Genomic DNA, 17,329 nt, shown 5'->3' on the forward strand with positions numbered 1-17,329 from the left:
GGAATGGTTAGAGCTTTTTACCTCCTTTCTTAGCTTCTGCCCACCCATGTTTTCCCTGATGGTGACAACAATGAACAGATAAGTAGTCCAAAGGTGAACCACAAATTGGAAGAACAAAATCTACCCACAAATACCCTGGATCATCCACATGCAGCAGAATCCCCACTTCGAAAAATCTCTTTTCCTGATTTATCCATATAGCCAACTCCCCTGGCAAAGCCCCATGATGGGTTACCCTAGAAGGGGAAGAGAGAAATAGAAGGGAAACCATCTGTCGTTTTTTTTTTTTTTTTTTTTTGCAGATTATAATAAAGTTGGAAAACAAAACTAATGTGTGTGTGAAAAGTTAAACAAGATTACGGGACAAGCATTCAAGAAATTCTGGGCAGAGTAAGATTAAGTACATACAAATTACCCATAGAGTTAGTACTCTAGTAATTCAAATTAGGGTCACCCCTAAAGGTTGATGCAAAGAAAGATTCCTTGAGGAGGTGTACTTGTGTTGAATTTTGAAGGATAAATATGATTATCACAAAATCATAGATTTCCAGAACTTATAGGGCCGTTAGAGACATAGTACATTCCTCATTGTACCAATAAGGAAACTGAGGTACAGAGAGAAAAAGATACCATAGTTAGAAAAAAGTTGGGAGTGCAACCAAGACTGTCTAGTTCACCGTCCAGTACTCTTCCCTCCAAGTGCTGAGATGGAAGAGATGGTTCTAGGTGTAAAAAAGGTACAGAAACTCAAATGCTTGAATACTCACTCCCCAATCTGCTCTTCTCCTAACAAGCTTACACACACACACACACACACACACACACATCTCCAAACCTGATCTGGAATTTCCCTTTATTTTCTTCAAGACTGTTAATCTGGAAGGTGAATCAGATAACACTGAATTCAAATTCCAGGTCAAACACCAAGGCCTTTTTATTTACTTAGAAATGGGCCATGTGTTGATTAATGGCCTCTTTGATGTAACCCGCCATCTCAAAAGCCTTGAGGTTGAGAGGCCCTCCTTCTGTTCCTTTTTGTCCCATCACCACAAGGTATACAGACTCGATCTGAACTACTGTCACTGCTTGGCTGCCCCGACTCTGGCCTTTGGTGCGGAGATCCATGGTGTTGTTGCCCTCAGTGTATAGGTTGTCCCGAATCAACAAGCATTTGGTCCCTGCAAGAGTGATTCCCTGAAGAAACAACTTCTCTCTCCCTTCTCTCGCCAGCAAGATCTGAATTTCTTCCTGGGTCAGTTGGAACAGGTTACCTTCAGGATAAGAAGCTAACAACCAAGGTGGGGAATTGGTGATTATCGCCGCATCATAGCACATCCCAGTCTGTAGGAAGAGGGTGATGCAGTCTTGCCAGACTTCTTCACTGATATCCCCTATGCACTGCATGATTCAGGTAAGCTGTCTCTAAATGATGAATAAAGTGATTTTTGGCAAGTAGGTCTTCAAAAGAAGTTTGTTGGTAGTTGGCTCAAGATGAGACTGAAATAAGCTAAAAATACAGTCTGTTTTTGATGGCGTCTCCCCAGCAGCAAGGTGGAGGAGGTCTTGATGACTTGTGTGAAGTTATGCCTGAGCTGCCCTCTGTTGTGACTTATCAAGCTATCTTTTGAGCAGGAGTGAGGTCACAAAGGTTCTGTGACTTGTTAAACAGTCATAATTCACCACATCATGGGTGACCTTTGGCAGTAGCTTTCAGTGGTTGTATCTCCAGCTAGTGAGATATTGGTGCAAAGCACATCTACTTACTTCCCTAGGATACCATGGGAGAAACACCAACCCCCAATATCAGAAAATCCCTCAATGTAGAACATAACTGAGTAATATTTGAGTTGGAGGTTTGGATATAAAGCAGGACATGTGAGATTTAGTGCAGCAACTAGTATTCAGATGTTGGCTAATCTGAGACCTGAGCTCTAGGTACAAAGTAAAAAAAAACACAGCCCCACTGACTTACAACTCTTTTTGGATGGACATAATAGCCTCCTAATGATTTCCTGTCTACAGATTCTTTCCATCTAGTTGTTTATCCTCTGGCCCACACCAGCTGTGAGTCTAGAGTAATTTGTTTTCATCTAGTCATTCAGCAAGCATTTATCAGGCATTCACTATTTGCCAAGTACTTTTCCAAGCACTGGGTTACAGCAGTGAACAGAGAAAAATCTCACAGAGCTGACATCATAATGACAGAAGACAAATAAATAATAAATTATAATAGAATCCCTTTCACAGAATTTTTTTTTTATGAATCTAATACTTTTTCCTTCCACATTTTCCTTCTTAGTCCCAGATGCTATCTACTCCTGTGGGGGTCCAATCTGACATGTGATTCTTCTGAAACCTTTGACAAATCACCATCTCTACCTTAATTTCCTCTGAAATGACACTAACTTGCCTTAAGTAGGGACTTTTAGGAGGAATGGCTAAAGTTAATGGAGAGAAAATTTGGGGTAGTTTAGAAAATTCACTAATTCGACAAATATTTATTGAATACCTACTGTGTTCCAGGTCTGTTCCAGACTTTGGAGATCTAGCAGTGAACAAAATGTCCCTGGCCTCATGAAGCTGACATCCTAGAGGGGAGACAAATAACAGACAAGGACATTTATAGTATATCAGGTGGTGTTCATAATTATTAATATAAAGAAAAAAGGTTAAGATGATAGAGAATTCTGGGGAAGAAGTAGTGGTGGTTTTATTTGATATAAGGTGCTCAAGTAGGATTCTCTGACATTGTGAATTTGACCAGAGACCCGACAGAGATGAGGGAGTGAGCATATGGATATCTGGGGGAAGAGCATTCTAGGCAGAAGGAACAGCAAGTGCTTCTGAGGCAGGAGAATGTATGGTATATTTGAGAAACAACAAGAAGATCAATATAACATAAAGAGAGAAAGAAAAGGGTGATAGAAGATATAGTCAGAGAGGCACTAGGCTTAGATCACACGTAGGCTTATTTTAAGCCATGTAAAGATTTGGATTTTCTCTGAAATGGAGAGCCACTGGTAGGTTTCAAGCAAAGGAGTGACATTACTATAGATTCTAGAGTCTGGAAGATGCCATATTGAGGACAGATTCTAGGGAAACCAGGGCCAAAACATGGTGACCAAACTATGTCAATAATTTAGGCAAGACAGAGGTTTTAGCTAGAATACAGGGCCCAGAGAGGTGACATGATTTGCCCAAGGTCACACAGCAAGTTAGTAGTAGCAGACCTGAGAGTAAAATCCAGGTTTTTCGACTCTCAGACTGTTCTTTTTGCCATCATAATCCTGATTCAGAGAACACTACAGAGTAGCTGCACTTCATCTGAGAGGTGGTTCAGTGGGTCTCTGGTCCTTTTCCCACATCTTTGGTGACAAAGTTATGAGGCTACTCTAATAGTTCAGGCTTTAACTAGGTTTATGGCAGTAGACTCCCCCTGGTTGAGAGGAGTGAAAGGAAAATATACTTATAAACCATCTCAAAAATATTCTATAGTGACTTGCCCAAGGTCTCACAGGAAGCTCTTCAGAAACTCAGTCATCACCACAGAGTAGTCTATGTTATCTTTGACTGGTGCCATCTCTGTTAACATTAAAGAATAGTGGAATGATATTGGTACTCAGAATCCTTACAGCATCATGGGTTGTGAGAAGGGTGCCAGCACTTGAGTCTGGGACTTAAGAATTCCTGGGCCAAACCTGAAGTCTGAACTAGGACAATCTGTTGTTGTTGCTGTTTTTACTCTTAAGAAAATGGAAGCAGTCCTAGAAATATTTGTGAGCCTAATGTTACTGTTCTGCCTCCTGTCTACAGTCCTAATAGTTTTTCCCTTAAACAATATGAAAAAAGCTCCCAATCACCGGATTTTATTTAAACCAAGCGTCCTTAGAAAGCTAGAATGTATATTTAGCAGTTTCTCTTCCCAAATAGTGCAGTGGTAAATAATCTGCCTGCCAAAGCAGGAGATGCAAGAGACTCTCGTTCCATCCCTGGGTAGAGAAGATCCCTTGGAGTAAAAAATAGCAACCCACTCCAGTATTCTTGCCTGGATAATCCCATGGACAGAGGAGCCTGGTGGGTTATAATCCAAAGGGTCGCTAAGAGTCGGATGTTACTGGGTACACACCCCTACCAAAGGAATGGCATTTTGACAGGACCGCCCAAAGAAAAGGGCATTGCCAGGAAGCAAGATGGCGTTAGCGGCGGAAGGCAAAGTGTCGCGAGAGAAGCCTCCGCGAGGATCAGGTGACGAGAACTTGAAGCACGAGAGGGAGGGCAGGGGCTAGAACCAGGGTTGGGCAAGAAGGCTGCGAGAACCGTGGTGGCGGCAGCAGCCTGAGTTGCACTAAGGATTCCGGGTGTGGGGATCCGCGGTCATGGACCATATCACGGTGCCCAAGGTAAGGAGAAGAGATCGGCGAGGCTGGGAGCCGGGGATTCCCTCTCGATGCTCAGCCGCAAGCCCAGCTACACCCTCTCAACTCTTAGAGTGCTCTTTGACGCCCTCTTCCGCGCGGGACCGGAGTAATATTCCTCGGTTCACACCCCGTTTCACCCAAACTGAACTTTCTTCTCCTTGGGACCTGCCTGCAGGCGGCTGCGGCACGCAAAGAAGAGGTGGTTCTGTACCAGTCGTTCTCTCACTTGATGCCGCCTCCGCGCTGGGTGGTTGCCTGCTGGGTCCCTCTCTGTCCTGTCTCCTCCGATCCTAGCTCCTCCTGGCTCCCCAGCGGTTACCTCATACACCCCTTTACTCCAGCCTTTTATACAGACTTGCTGCACTTGTAACATCCTTTCTTGAATTCCCCGAGTGGCATTGCCTCCCAGAGGGTTACTTCCTTTATCCAGGGTTTCCCTGCCCTTCTCTTGACTTCTACCCCAACAGTTGCTCAGACCATCAGTCCAGCTCCTCAACTTGCATGTGTGGGTTTGGGGGCAAAAGCATCTGTACAGCCCCGAGCTTGGCTATAGGCAAGAGGTGTAACAGAGTGGACCTGGCTCTGCTCATCCAGGAAGAAAAAACGTAGAGGTGACATTGCGAGGCCAGTTGGTGTCTGTGTACAGCTGACCCTAGTTAGAGCCTCTTTTATGTCTTTTCTTTCCAGATACTACTCTGTATTTCCCCAACTCCAGCCTCTTTCTTTTAGAATTCACTTCCTTCCTGTCAGTTTTCTTTCTACCGTCAGGCTGAGAACAGGGAAGGGTTACAACTAGTTTTTGCTTAATTTTTTCTATCGATCATAGGAGATACGGCCCAGGCTAATTTAAATCCATATCAAACATAAGGATTACTAACCGTGAAGAGGCAAAAAGGTAGTTTATTTGGGGTCTTAGAATTGCAATTCAGGGATCACAGAAAGTCTAGAAGAAACCAGAATAGTGTCCTACAAGGGGAAAATGGCAAGGATTTTTACAGGAAGAGGGAAATCAGTGCAGGGTTATGCAAGCTGTTTACCAACAATATGGATTGGAGGGTAAAATTATTCTATACATAAGATTTGAGTTATGGAATGAATCTCAGTCATTACTAGGGACAGTTGTGTTTTCTTAGGAAGATAAAGTCTAGTTCTCAACATCAATCTTTCCTTTTAGCAACTCAGCAACTATTCAGCAGTTTTAATTTAGAATGTTCAGCGAAAGTCCAGCACTGGTAGCAAATACGGAGGTCTTCAGGTCATGTCTTAGTCATTCCTGACATAGTTATTTTCACATTTTCCCCTTTTGCCCATGCCTTTTCCTGAAGAAAACATCATTGGAGCAATTCTTATTTCCACATAACCAGAATTGGTTGTCTGCTCCAGGTCCATCATGTCCTTTAGAGGGTGGTTTGTGATGAATCAGTGGATAGATTGGAAAATTCACTGGAAGCAACATGATGTTGTGCTGCCTCAAGTATATCGATTGGGATGAGTATCAGCTGAGCAGTAGAATGGTTAAATATAGAAGTAATCAATTTAAGCAAGCACTTTATCAATATAAAGAAGCTGACAGCATTTATTAACAGTAATAAGCCAGTTTGCAAAACAGTTTTGAACCAAGATTCAATGTTTGAGGGTAACCAACTAAACAAACCAAACATTAGGGAAGTATTAACACTATCAGAATGAAGTCAAGTGAACTTGTTTTGTAAGATTCCAATTTGAGTTTCTACTGTACCAGAGGCATTTATCCAGGTACAACAGGTGGTATTTAAGATGACACAGACTCTTCCAAGTTCTGCTAGAAGGTAATTCAAGGAAAAACTTTTATCTAACACAAGATGGACAAGCAAATTCAGGGAGTCTTTTTGGGTGCTTATTGTTTTAGCTGTGGCATTAGCTGTGTCTGCTATGATAGCAGAGGGGTTTTGAATAATTTTGTCAGTGGCACCAACTCCCCGTGTGGTTTAAATAAATCTTGGGAACCTTTGAAATCCCTCAGAAGGGGTTTCTTGGCAGAGGCAGAAAGTAGACTGTATGTGCCATTTGGTAATTTCTGACAAATTTAATGCAGTCTAATGAACTATTAAAAGTCCTGCTGCTGCTGCTAAGTCACTTCAGTCATGTCCGACTCTTTGCGACCCCATAGACGGCAGCCCACCAGGCTCTCCTGTCCCTGGGATTCTCCAGGCAAGAACACTGGAGTGGGTTGCCATTTCTTTCTCCAATACATGAAAGTGAAAGGTGAAAGTGAAGTCACTCAGTCGTGTCCGACTCTTCATGACCCCATGGGCTGCAGCCTACCAGACTTCTCCGTCCATGGGATTTTCCAGGCAAGAGTACTGGAGTGGGTTGCCATTGCCTTCTCCGATTAAAAGTCCTAGGGCACATTAGAACCTGGTGTTAGGGCATTGAGGCAGGATATGCCCTGAGTGGCAACCTTCCAACCACAAATACATAGATGGAGGGCTTCCCCAGTGTCTCAAATGGAAAAACATCTGCCCGTAATGGGGGAGACCTGGGTTCGATCCCTGGGTTGGGAAGATCCCCTGGAGAAGGAAATGGCAACCCACTCCAGTACTCCTGCTTGGAAAATTCCATGGATGGAGGAGCCTGGTAGGCTACAGTCCATGGGGTTGCAATGAGTTGGACACGACTGAGCAACTTCACTGGAGCACAGAGAAAGGAGACGTCAAAGGTGAAATTCAGCCATGAGCTGGTTATATATGAGCAGCCTAGAAGCCTTCCTTGTTGGAATATATGGGGGTTATCATGAGAATATATTTTGTTGTTGAACAATGAAATAAATTGGGTGTTTGGAAGTTGGATTTCTTGTTTCTGGATAACCACAGGGCCTCATTAGAACACATATTCCTAAGAAACTGTTTGAGGGGTTATCTGGTTCCAAACAAGGAAAACAAGGAAAGGGAACTGTGGATTCAAGTAGATGAGTTCTGAATAACATATGGTAGAGAGTTACCAGTAAGATTAGAGATAGCCAAAGCAAGGGGATCCCAGTATTCAGCGAATGATTAGGGTGCTGATGGCATATCCAACAATTTGTTAGATTTCCTCCAGTGGCTAGACTTTTGGAAATGCAGAATAAGGCATTATTTTCCCAGGTATAAAGAGTCCAGATGGATATTAAGAGAGCTAATACTATAACTCTAGTAAAAACTATCCCAATAAAAGTCAGTCATTTTAATATAAAGAGGACTAAGGGTAACTCATGGCCTTGGTGAGTGAAAGAATCCCAAGTGAAATAGAGTAATTAAATGGCCAAGAATTGGAGCCACAGGCTTATTCCCAGCAAAGTTAATATAAGATAGAATTACCATTCATGGAGGATGCCTACTCTATGTAGTAGGACAAAGCACATTAATAAAACTGTAGCTTCAACGAGGAGTCCCAAAAATTCAATTGTCCAGTCCTTTATAGTCAAAATCAAAGAACCGAAGGACCAGGGTCACTTCCTCTAAATTTTCATTCCTGGCCATAAACCTATTCATGAAAAATTTCACTCCTTGACAATATGTCTATAAGAAGGAGAAGCAAGTTGATGCATCATCAATTATTACATAATGAAGGAGATGTAACAACTCTATGATGGCAGCAATTAGAACAAGGTTAACTTGAGGGATTTCATTGATGGGGATCATGGAGAGTACCAGCCTTGTCCAAATCTTGGGAAAGCCATCCACATTAGGGGCCATTTGCCTCACTTCTGGGTCAGTTTTAATGAGACTTTGACAATAATGTAAAAGATCTCCCTTGACTAGAAGGGGATTATATAGTCCTAAGTCAAGAATCATGGATTTTTCAATAATTTTTTTTTCAAATAGTGACAGTTTGTATTTTCCAAAGGGTATAGATATTAAGTGTAATAGGACTATGTATGGCAGTTTAGGCCAAGGAAGGCCTATAGCCTCAGAGAGTTTTGCCAGTTGAGTTTTGATTACGGCTTTGTTTCTTTCCCCTGGACCAGAAGATTGAGGATGATAGTTACAGTGGAAATGTAGAAGCCGGATTTTACAAATAACATTTGGAATTTGTACAATGAAATGGGCACCGTTATCACTATGTAATTCCAGGGGAATTCCCTCAGTAGGAATAATCCTTTTCAACAGTGTTTTGGCTACTGTAAGGAGAGTTACTCATCTGCAAGGAAAGGCTTCCACCCAATGGGAATACATGCATACTATCATCAGAATATATTTGCATCCCTGAAAGGGAGATAGCGAGGTAAAATCCACTTGCCAGATTTCAAAATGACCCAGAAGCAAAGGAAAGTGGCAGTGAGAAGTATGAATAGGTATTTCTGGGTTCTGCTTAGGACAGATATGACACCTCTGACATATTTCAGCCATTACTTTGGGAGAAGGTTTCCAAAAGAATTGTTTTTCCCAGGCTATCATTTTATCAGTTCCCACAATGAATAATTTAATGTATTAATTTTAGTGTGGTTTCTTGTGTGACTTCACAAAGAGTAGAGTGGCAATTTAGCATATACCAAAGCCCAGTATGTTGATCAAATGTGCATCATTCAGAAACTCATCTCTGTTCCTTAGATGGGCAGCAGGTATCCTCCCAAGTATGGAGCTTGAATCTTGTAATGCTGCTGCCTTAGCAGCTCTATTGGTCTGTCAATTCTCCTTTCCTTCCTCAGTGTTGTCTTTGGAATGTCTCCAGACTTTTATAATTGCCAGTTGTTGTAGCAGCTAAAACAAAGGGGCCATTTATTTTTATGGGAGTATAATTGCTTTACAATGTTATATTAGTTTCTGCTGTGCAATGAAGTGAATCAACCATATTTATACCTTATATCCCCTCCTTCTTGGACCCTCCTCCAACGCCAACCCCCATCCCACCAATTTAGGTTATCACAGAGCACCGACCTGAACTCTCTTTGCTACACTGCAGGTTCCCACTAGCTATCTGTTTTGCACATGATAGTACATTTATGTCAAATCTAATCTTCCAGTTCATCCCAGCCTCCCCTTTCTGCTTGTGTCCACATGTCCATTCCCTACATCTGCCTCTTTATTCCTGTCCTGGACCTAAGTTTATTGGTACAGTTTTTCGAGATTCCACATACATGTGTGAATATATGATACTTTTTCTCTTTCTGACTTACTGCACTCTGTATGACAGAATCTAGGTTCATCCACATCTCTACAAATGATGTAATTTTGTTCCTTTTTATGGCTGACTAATATTCCAATGTGGATATGTACCACATCTTCTTTATTCATTTATCTATTGATGCACACTTAAATTGTTTCCATGTCCTGGCTGCTGTAAATAGAGCTGCAGTGACCTAAATCAAATCTGTTATGATTATACAGTGGAAGTGAGAAATAGATTTAAAGGACTGATATCATAGAGTGCCTGATGAACTATGGACGGAGGTTCATGACATTGTACAGGAGACAGGGATCAAGACCATCCCCATGGAAAAGAAATGTAAAAAGAAATGCAAAAAAGCAAAATGGCTGTCTGGGGAGGCCTTACAAGTAGCTGTGAAAAGAAGAGAAGTGAAAAGCAAAGGAGAAAAGGAAAGATATAAGCATCTGAATGCAGAGATCCAAAGAATAGCAAGAAGAGATAAGAAAGCCTTACTCAGCAATCAATGCAAAGAAATAGAGGAAAACAACAGAACGGGAAAGACTAGACATCTCTTCAAGAAAATTAGAGATACCAAGGGAATATTTCATGCAAAGATGGGCTCGATAAATGACAGAAATGGTGTGGCCCTAACAGAAGCAGAAGATATTAAGAAGAGGTGGCAGGAATACACAGAAGAACTGTACAAAAAAGATCTTCATGACCCAGATAATCACGATGATGTGATCACTCACCTAGAGCCAGACATCCTGGAATGGGAAGTCAAGTGGGCCTTAGAAAGCATCACTATGAACAAAGCTAGTGAAGGTGATGGAATTCCAGTTGAGCTATTTCAAATCCTGAAAGATGATGCTGTGAAAGTGCTGCACTCAGTATGCCAGCAAATTTGGAAAACTCAGCAGTGGCCACAGGACTGGAAAAGATCAGTTTTCATTCCAATCCCAAATAAAGGCAATGCCAAAGAATGCTCAAACTACCACACAATTGCACTCATCTCACACGCTAGTAAAGTAATGCTCAAAATTCTCTAAGCCAGGCTTCAGCAATACATGAACCGTGAACTTCGAGATGTTCAAGCTGGTTTTAGAAAAGGCAGAGGAACCAGAGATCAAATTGCCAACATCTGCTGGATCATCGACAATGCAAGAGAGTTCCAGAAAAACATCTATTTCTGCTTTTTTGACTATGCCAAAGCCTTTGACTGTGTGGATCACAATCAACTGTGGAAAATTCTTCAAGAGATGGGAATACCAGACCAGCTGACCTGCCTCTTGAGAAACCTGTATGCAGGTCAGGAAGCAACAGTTAGAACTGGACATAGAACAACAGACTGGTTCCAAATAGGAAAAGGAGTAAGTCAAGGCTGTATATTGTCACCCTGCTTATTTAACTTATATGCAGAGTACATCATGAGAAACGCTGGGCTGGAAGAAGCACAAGCTGGAATCAAGATTGCCGGGAGAAATATCAATAACCTCAGATATGCAGATGATACCACCCTTAAGGCAGAAAGCGAAGAGGAACTAAAAAGCCTCTTGATGAAAGTGAAAGAGGAGAGTGAAAAATTTGGCTTAAAGCTCAACATTCAGAAAACGAAGATCATGGCATGTGGTCCCATCACTTCATGGGAAATCAATGGGGAAACAGTGGAAACAGTGTCAGACTTTAATTTTTTGGGCTCGAAAATCACTGCAGATGTTGAGTGACTGCACCCATGAAATTAAAAGATGCTTACTTCTTGGAAGGAAAGTTATGACCAACCTAGATAGCATATTCAAAAGCAGAGACATTACTTTGCCAACAAAGGTCCGTTTAGTCCAGGCTATGGTTTTTCCAGTGGTCATGTACGGATGTGAGAGTTGGACTGTGAATAAAGATGAGCACTGAAGAATTGATACTTTTGAACTGTGGTGTTGGAGAAGACTCTTGAGAGTCCCTTGGACTGCAAGGAGATCCAACCAGTCCATTCTGAAGGAGATCAGCCCTGGGATTTCTTTGGAAGGAATGATGCTAAAGCTGAAACTCCAGTACTTTGGCCACCTCATGGGAAGAGTTGACTCATTGGAAAAGACTCTGATGCTGGGAGGGATTGGGGGCAGGAGGAGAAGGGGACGACAGAGGATGAGATGGCTGGATGGCATCACCGACTCCATGGACATGAGTTTGAGTGAACTCCGGGAGTTGGTGATGGACAGGGACGCCTGGCATGCTGCGATTCATGGGGTCACAAAGAGTCGGATATGACTGAGCGACTGAACTGAACTGAACTCAACTGAACACTCGGGTACATGTGTCTTTTTGAATTATGGTGTTTCTCAGGGTATATGCCGAGTAGAGGAGTTGCTAGGTTGTATGGTAGTTTTATGTTTAGTTTTTTAAGGAACCTCCATAGTCTTCTCCATAGAGGCTATGTCAATTTACATTCTCACCTACAGTGCAAGAGGATTGCCTTTTCTCCACACCATTTCCAGCACTTGCTGTTTGTAGATTTTTTGATGATGACTGTTCTGGCTGGTGTGAGATTAAAACCTTATTGTAGTTTATATATATATATATATATATATATATATATATATATATGTGTGTGTGTGTGTGTGTGTGTGTGTGTGTATATATATATATATATAATTTATTTCTTTTGGTTGTACTGGGTTTTCATTGCTGCATGGAGACTTTTTCTAGTTGTAGTAAATGGGGGCTACTCTTTGTTGTGGTGTACGGGCTTCTCATTGCAGTGGCTTCTCTTACGGAACACAGGCACTAGGCACATGGACTTTAGTAGTTGTAGTAGGTGGGCTCAGTAGTTGTGGCTCTTGGGCTCTACAGTGGGAGTTCAGTAGTTGTGGTACATGGTCTTTAGGTGCTCCATGGCATGTGGAATTCTTCTGTGGCAGGGACTGAACTAGTGTCCTCTGCGTTAGCACGTGTTTTCCCATCCACTGTACCAACAGGGATGTCTCTCATGGTAGTTTTGATTTGCATTTCTCTAATAATTAGTGATGGCGAGCATCTTTTCATTTGCTTCTAGGCCATCTGTATGTCAGTTTAGTTCAGTCACTCAGTTGTGTCTGACTCTTTGTGACCCCATGAGCCGCAGCACGCCAGGCCTCCCTGTCCATTACCAACTCCCGGAGTTCACCCAAACTCATGTCTATCGAGTCAGTGAAGCCATCCAGCCATCTCATCCTCTGTCATCCCCTTCTCCTGTTCCCAATCCCTCCCAGCATCAGAGTCTTTTCCAGTGAGTCAACTCTTTGCATGAGGTAGCCAATATATTAGAGTTTCAGGTTTAGCATCAGTCCTTCCAAAGAACACCCAGGACTGATCTCCTTTAGGATGGACTGGTTGGATCTCCTTGCAGTCCAAGGGACTCTCAAGAGTTTTCTCCAACACCACAGTTCAAAAGCATCAATTTTTCGGCACTCAGCTTTCTTCACAGTCCAACTCTTACATCCATACATGACTACTGGAAAAACCATAACTTTGACTAGATGGACCTTGGTTGGCAAAGTAATGTCTCTGCTTTTGAATATGCTATCTGGGTTGGTCATAACTTTTCTTCCAAGGAGTAAGCATCTTTTAATTTCATGGCTGCAGTCACTATCTGCAGTGATTTTGAAGCCCCCCAAAATAAAGTCTGACACTGTTTCCACTGTTTCCCCATTGATTTCCCATGAAGTGATGGGACCAGATGCCATGATCTTCATTTTCTGAATGTTAACCTTTAAGCCAACTTTTTCACTCTCCTCTTTCCCTTTCAAGAGGCTTTGTAGTTCCTCTTCACTTTCTGCCATAAGGGTGGTGTCATCTGCATATCTGAGGTCATTGATATGTCTCCCAGCAATCTTGATTCCAGCTTGTGCTTCTTCCAGCCCAGCGTTTCTTATGATGTACTCTGCATGTAAGTTAAATAAGCAGGGTGACAATATACAGCCTAGACGTACTCCTTTTCCTATTTGGAACCAGTCTGTTGTTCCATGTCCAGTTCTAACTGTTGCTTCCTGACCTGCGTACAGATTTCTCAAGAGACAAGTCAGCTGGTCTGGTATTCCATCTCTTTCAGAATTTTCCACAGTTTATTGTGATCCTCACAGTCAAAGGCTTTGACATAGTCAATAAAGAAGAAATGTCTATTTGTGTCTTTTGCCCATTTTTTGATTGGGCTGTTTTTTTTTTTTTTTTTTTTTTACATTAAGCTGCATGAGTGTTTGTATATTTTAGAAGTTAATTCTTTATCCATTGTTTTGTTTGCAAATATATTTTCCGATCCTGAGGGTTGTCTTCTCGTCTTCTTTATGGTTTCCTAGCCTGTGCAAAAGATATTAATTAGGTCTCATTTGCTTATTTTTGTTTTTATTTTTCTTTTTTGGGGCTTTTAAATTAGTTTTAATTGGAGGATAATTACAATATTGTGATGGCTCTAGTGTAGGAGATGAGTCAAAAAAAAAAAAAAAAAGATCTTGCTGTTATTTATGTCAGAGTTTTTTCCTGTGTTTTCCTCTAAGTGTTTTATACTGTTCACCATATATTTAGGTCTTTAAACCATTTTCAATTTATTTTTATGTATGGTGTTAGGTAGTGTTCTAATTTCATTCTTTTGCATGTACCTGGCCAGTTTTCCCAGCACAACTTATTGAATAGGCTGTCTTTTCTCCTTTGTATGTTCTTGCCTCCTTTGTCATAGATTAGATGACCATAGGTGTATGAGTTTATCTCTGGGCTTTCTGTCCTGTACCACTCATCTATATTTCTGTTTTTTGTGCCAAAACCATACTGTCTTGATTACTACAGCTTTATAGTATAGTCTAAAGTCAGGGAGCGTAATTCCTCTAGCTCCATTTTTCTTTCTCAAGATTGTTTTATTAGTGGCTTTTGTGTTTTCATACAAATTGTAATTTTTTTTTAATTCTGTGAAAAATGCTTTTAGTAATTTGATAGAGCTCACACTGAATCTATAGATTGCTTTGGGCAGTACAGTCATTTTCAAATATTGCTTCTTCCCAGCTATGAATATGGTGTATCTCTTCATTTGTTTGTGTTATCTTTGATTTCTTTCATTGGTGTTTTATAGTTTTGAGTACAGATGTTTTGGCTCATTAGGTAGGTTTATTCTTAGGTATTTTTTTTTCTTTTTGTTGCAATGGTAAATGGGGTTGTTTCCTTAATTTCCCTTTCTGATCTTTTATTGTTAGTCTATAGGAAGGCAAGAGATCTCTATGCATTAATTTTGTATTCTGCAACTTTGCCAAATTCTTTGATTAACTCTAGTAGTTTTCTGGTGGCATCTTTAAGCTTTTCTATGTATAGTATCATGTCATCTACAAACAGTGACAATTTGACTTCTTTTCCAATTTGGATTCCTTTCATTTCTTTTTCTTCTCTGACTGCCATGGTTAGGGCTTCCAAAACTATGTTGAATAATAGTGACGAGAGTGCATATCCTTGTCTTGTTCCTGATCTTAGAGGAAATGCTTTCAGTTTTACGGCTTTGAGAATGATGTTTACTGTGTTTGTCATATATGGTCATTATTATGTGAAGGCAGATTCCCTCTATGCTCAATTTCTAGAAAATTTTATCATAAATAGGTGTTGAATTTGTTAAAAGCTTTTTCTGCATCTATTGGGATGATCATATGGTTTCTGTTCTTTAATTTGTTAATATAGTGTATCACATGGATTGATTTGCATATATTGAAAAATCCTTGCATCCCTGGAATAAATCTCACTTGATCATGTTGTATGATCTTTCTAATGTGTTGTTGGATTCTGTTTGTTATTATTTTGTTGAGGATTTTCAGCATCTATATTTATCAGTGATATTGGTCTGTAACTTACTTTCTTTGTGATGTCTTTTTCTGATTTTGGTATCAGGGTGGTGGTGGCCTTATAGAATGAGTTTGGGAATTTTCCTCCTTCTGTAATTATTTGGAAGAGTTTGAGAGGTTAGGTGTTATTTCTTCTCTAAGTGTTTAATATAATTTGCTTGTTAAATCCTCTGGTTCTGGGCTTTTGTTTGTTGGAAGATTTTAAATTACACTTTCAATTTCATTATGTTTTATTGATTTGTTTATATCTTCTAATTATTCCTGATTCAGTCTTTGAAAGTTGTGCCTTTTTTGGAACTTGTTCATTTCTTCAAGGTTTTCCATTTTGTTGTCATTTAGTTGCTTATGAATAGTATCTTATGATCCTTAGTATTTCTGTGGTTTCAGTTGTAACTTCTTTTTCATTTCTAATTTTATTGATTTGATTTCTCCCCCCTTCTTGATGATTCTGTGTCAAGATTTATTAATTTTATCTTAAAGAATCAGCTTTTAGTTTCATTGATCTTTGCTATTATCTTTGTTTATATTTCACTTATTTCTGCTCTGATCTTTATTATTTCTTTCCTTCTACTAATTTTGGAGTATTTTTTTGTTGTTCTTCTTTCTCTAGTGGCTTTAAATGTAAGGTTAATATTGTTTATATGATGTTTTACTTATTTGTTGAGGTGAGATTAAATTGCTATAAGCTTCTGTCTTAGAACTGCTTTTGCTGCATCCCATAGGTTTTGGGTCGTCATGTTTTCATTATCATTTGTTTTAATGTATTTTTAATTTCCTGTTTTTTTTTGTTGTTGTTTTGTTTTTAATAACCTCTTGGATATTCAACAGCACAGTGTTACAAACTTCCATGTGTTTGTATTTTCTACAGTTTTTTCCCCTGTGATTGATTTCTAATTTCATAGCATTGTGGTTAGAAAAGATTCTTGATACAATTTCAATTTTCTTAAATTTTCTGAGGCTTGGTTTTTGACCTATGATATGATCTATCCTAGAGAATGTTCCGTGGGCACTTGAGAAGAAAGTTTATTCTGCTGCTTTTGGGTGGATTGTCCTATAAATATCAATTAAAATTTTCCAGTCCATTGTGTCATTTAAAGCTTCTGTTTTCTTATTAATTTTATGTCTGGATGATCTGTCCATTGGTGTAATTGGGGTGGTAACCCCCCCCCAACTATTATCATGTTACTGTTCTTTTACAGCTGTTAGCATTTTCCTTGTGTATTGAGGTGCTCCTATGTTGGGTGCATAAATATTTATAATTGTTATATCTTCTTAGATTGATCCCTTGATCATTATGTAGTGTCCTTCCTTATCTGTTGTAATAGTTTTTATTTTAAAGTGTATTTTAACTGATAAGAGAATTGCTACTCCAGATTTCTTATGAAGTTTTTATTTTAAAGTGTATTTTAACTGATAAGAGAATTGCTACTCCAGATTTCTTATGAAGTTTTTATTTTAAAGTGTATTTTAACTGATAAGAGAATTGCTACTCCAGATTTCTTTTGATTTACATGGAGTATCTTTTTCCATCCTCTCACATTCTGTCTCACATATGTATTCCCAGGTTTGAAGTGGGTCTCTTGTAGACAGCATATATATATGGGTTTTCTTTTTATATTCATTCAGCCAGTCTTTGTCTTTTCATTGGAGCATTTGATCCATTTACATTTAAGGTAATTATCGATATGTAAGTTTCTATTACAATTTTTATAACTGTTCTGGGTTTGTTTTTGTAGGTCATTTTCTTTTTTTTTTTTAATTTTATTTAATTTTTAAACTTTACATAATTGTATTAGTTTTGCCAAATATCAAAATGAATCCACCACAGGTATACATGTGTTCCCCATCCTGAACCCTCCTCCCTCCTCCCTCCCCATACCATCCCTCTGAGTCGTCCCAGTGCACTAGCCCCAAGCGTCCAGTATCGTGCATCAAACCTGGACTGGCATCTTGTTTCATACA

At 40.0% G+C, this 17,329-nt stretch overlaps 2 protein-coding genes across 4 annotated transcripts in view; one reads left to right on the forward strand and one right to left on the reverse strand.

The window, feature by feature from the left end:
- Positions 1–942: 942 nt before the first annotated feature.
- Positions 943–1,404, reverse strand: LOC102269243 (profilin-2). Its single transcript, XM_005890993.2, has one exon. The coding sequence runs from the start codon at positions 1,402–1,404 to the stop codon at positions 943–945; it is 462 nt and encodes a 153-aa protein (XP_005891055.1).
- Positions 1,405–4,264: 2,860 nt separating this feature from the next.
- The window catches only part of MTMR8 (myotubularin related protein 8), a 284,350-nt gene continuing 271,285 nt past the window's right edge, over positions 4,265–17,329 (forward strand). For all 3 annotated transcript variants that reach the window (XM_070365958.1, XM_070365957.1, XM_070365959.1), the window contains exon 1: positions 4,265–4,400. In XM_070365958.1, coding sequence (XP_070222059.1) covers positions 4,377–4,400 — 24 coding nt within the window. In that variant the 5' untranslated portion in view covers positions 4,265–4,376. The remainder of the gene's footprint in view (positions 4,401–17,329) is intronic.

The sequence above is a fragment of the Bos mutus genome, chromosome X (assembly GCF_027580195.1).
Source record: "Bos mutus isolate GX-2022 chromosome X, NWIPB_WYAK_1.1, whole genome shotgun sequence".
Classification (NCBI taxonomy): domain Eukaryota; kingdom Metazoa; phylum Chordata; class Mammalia; order Artiodactyla; family Bovidae; genus Bos; species Bos mutus.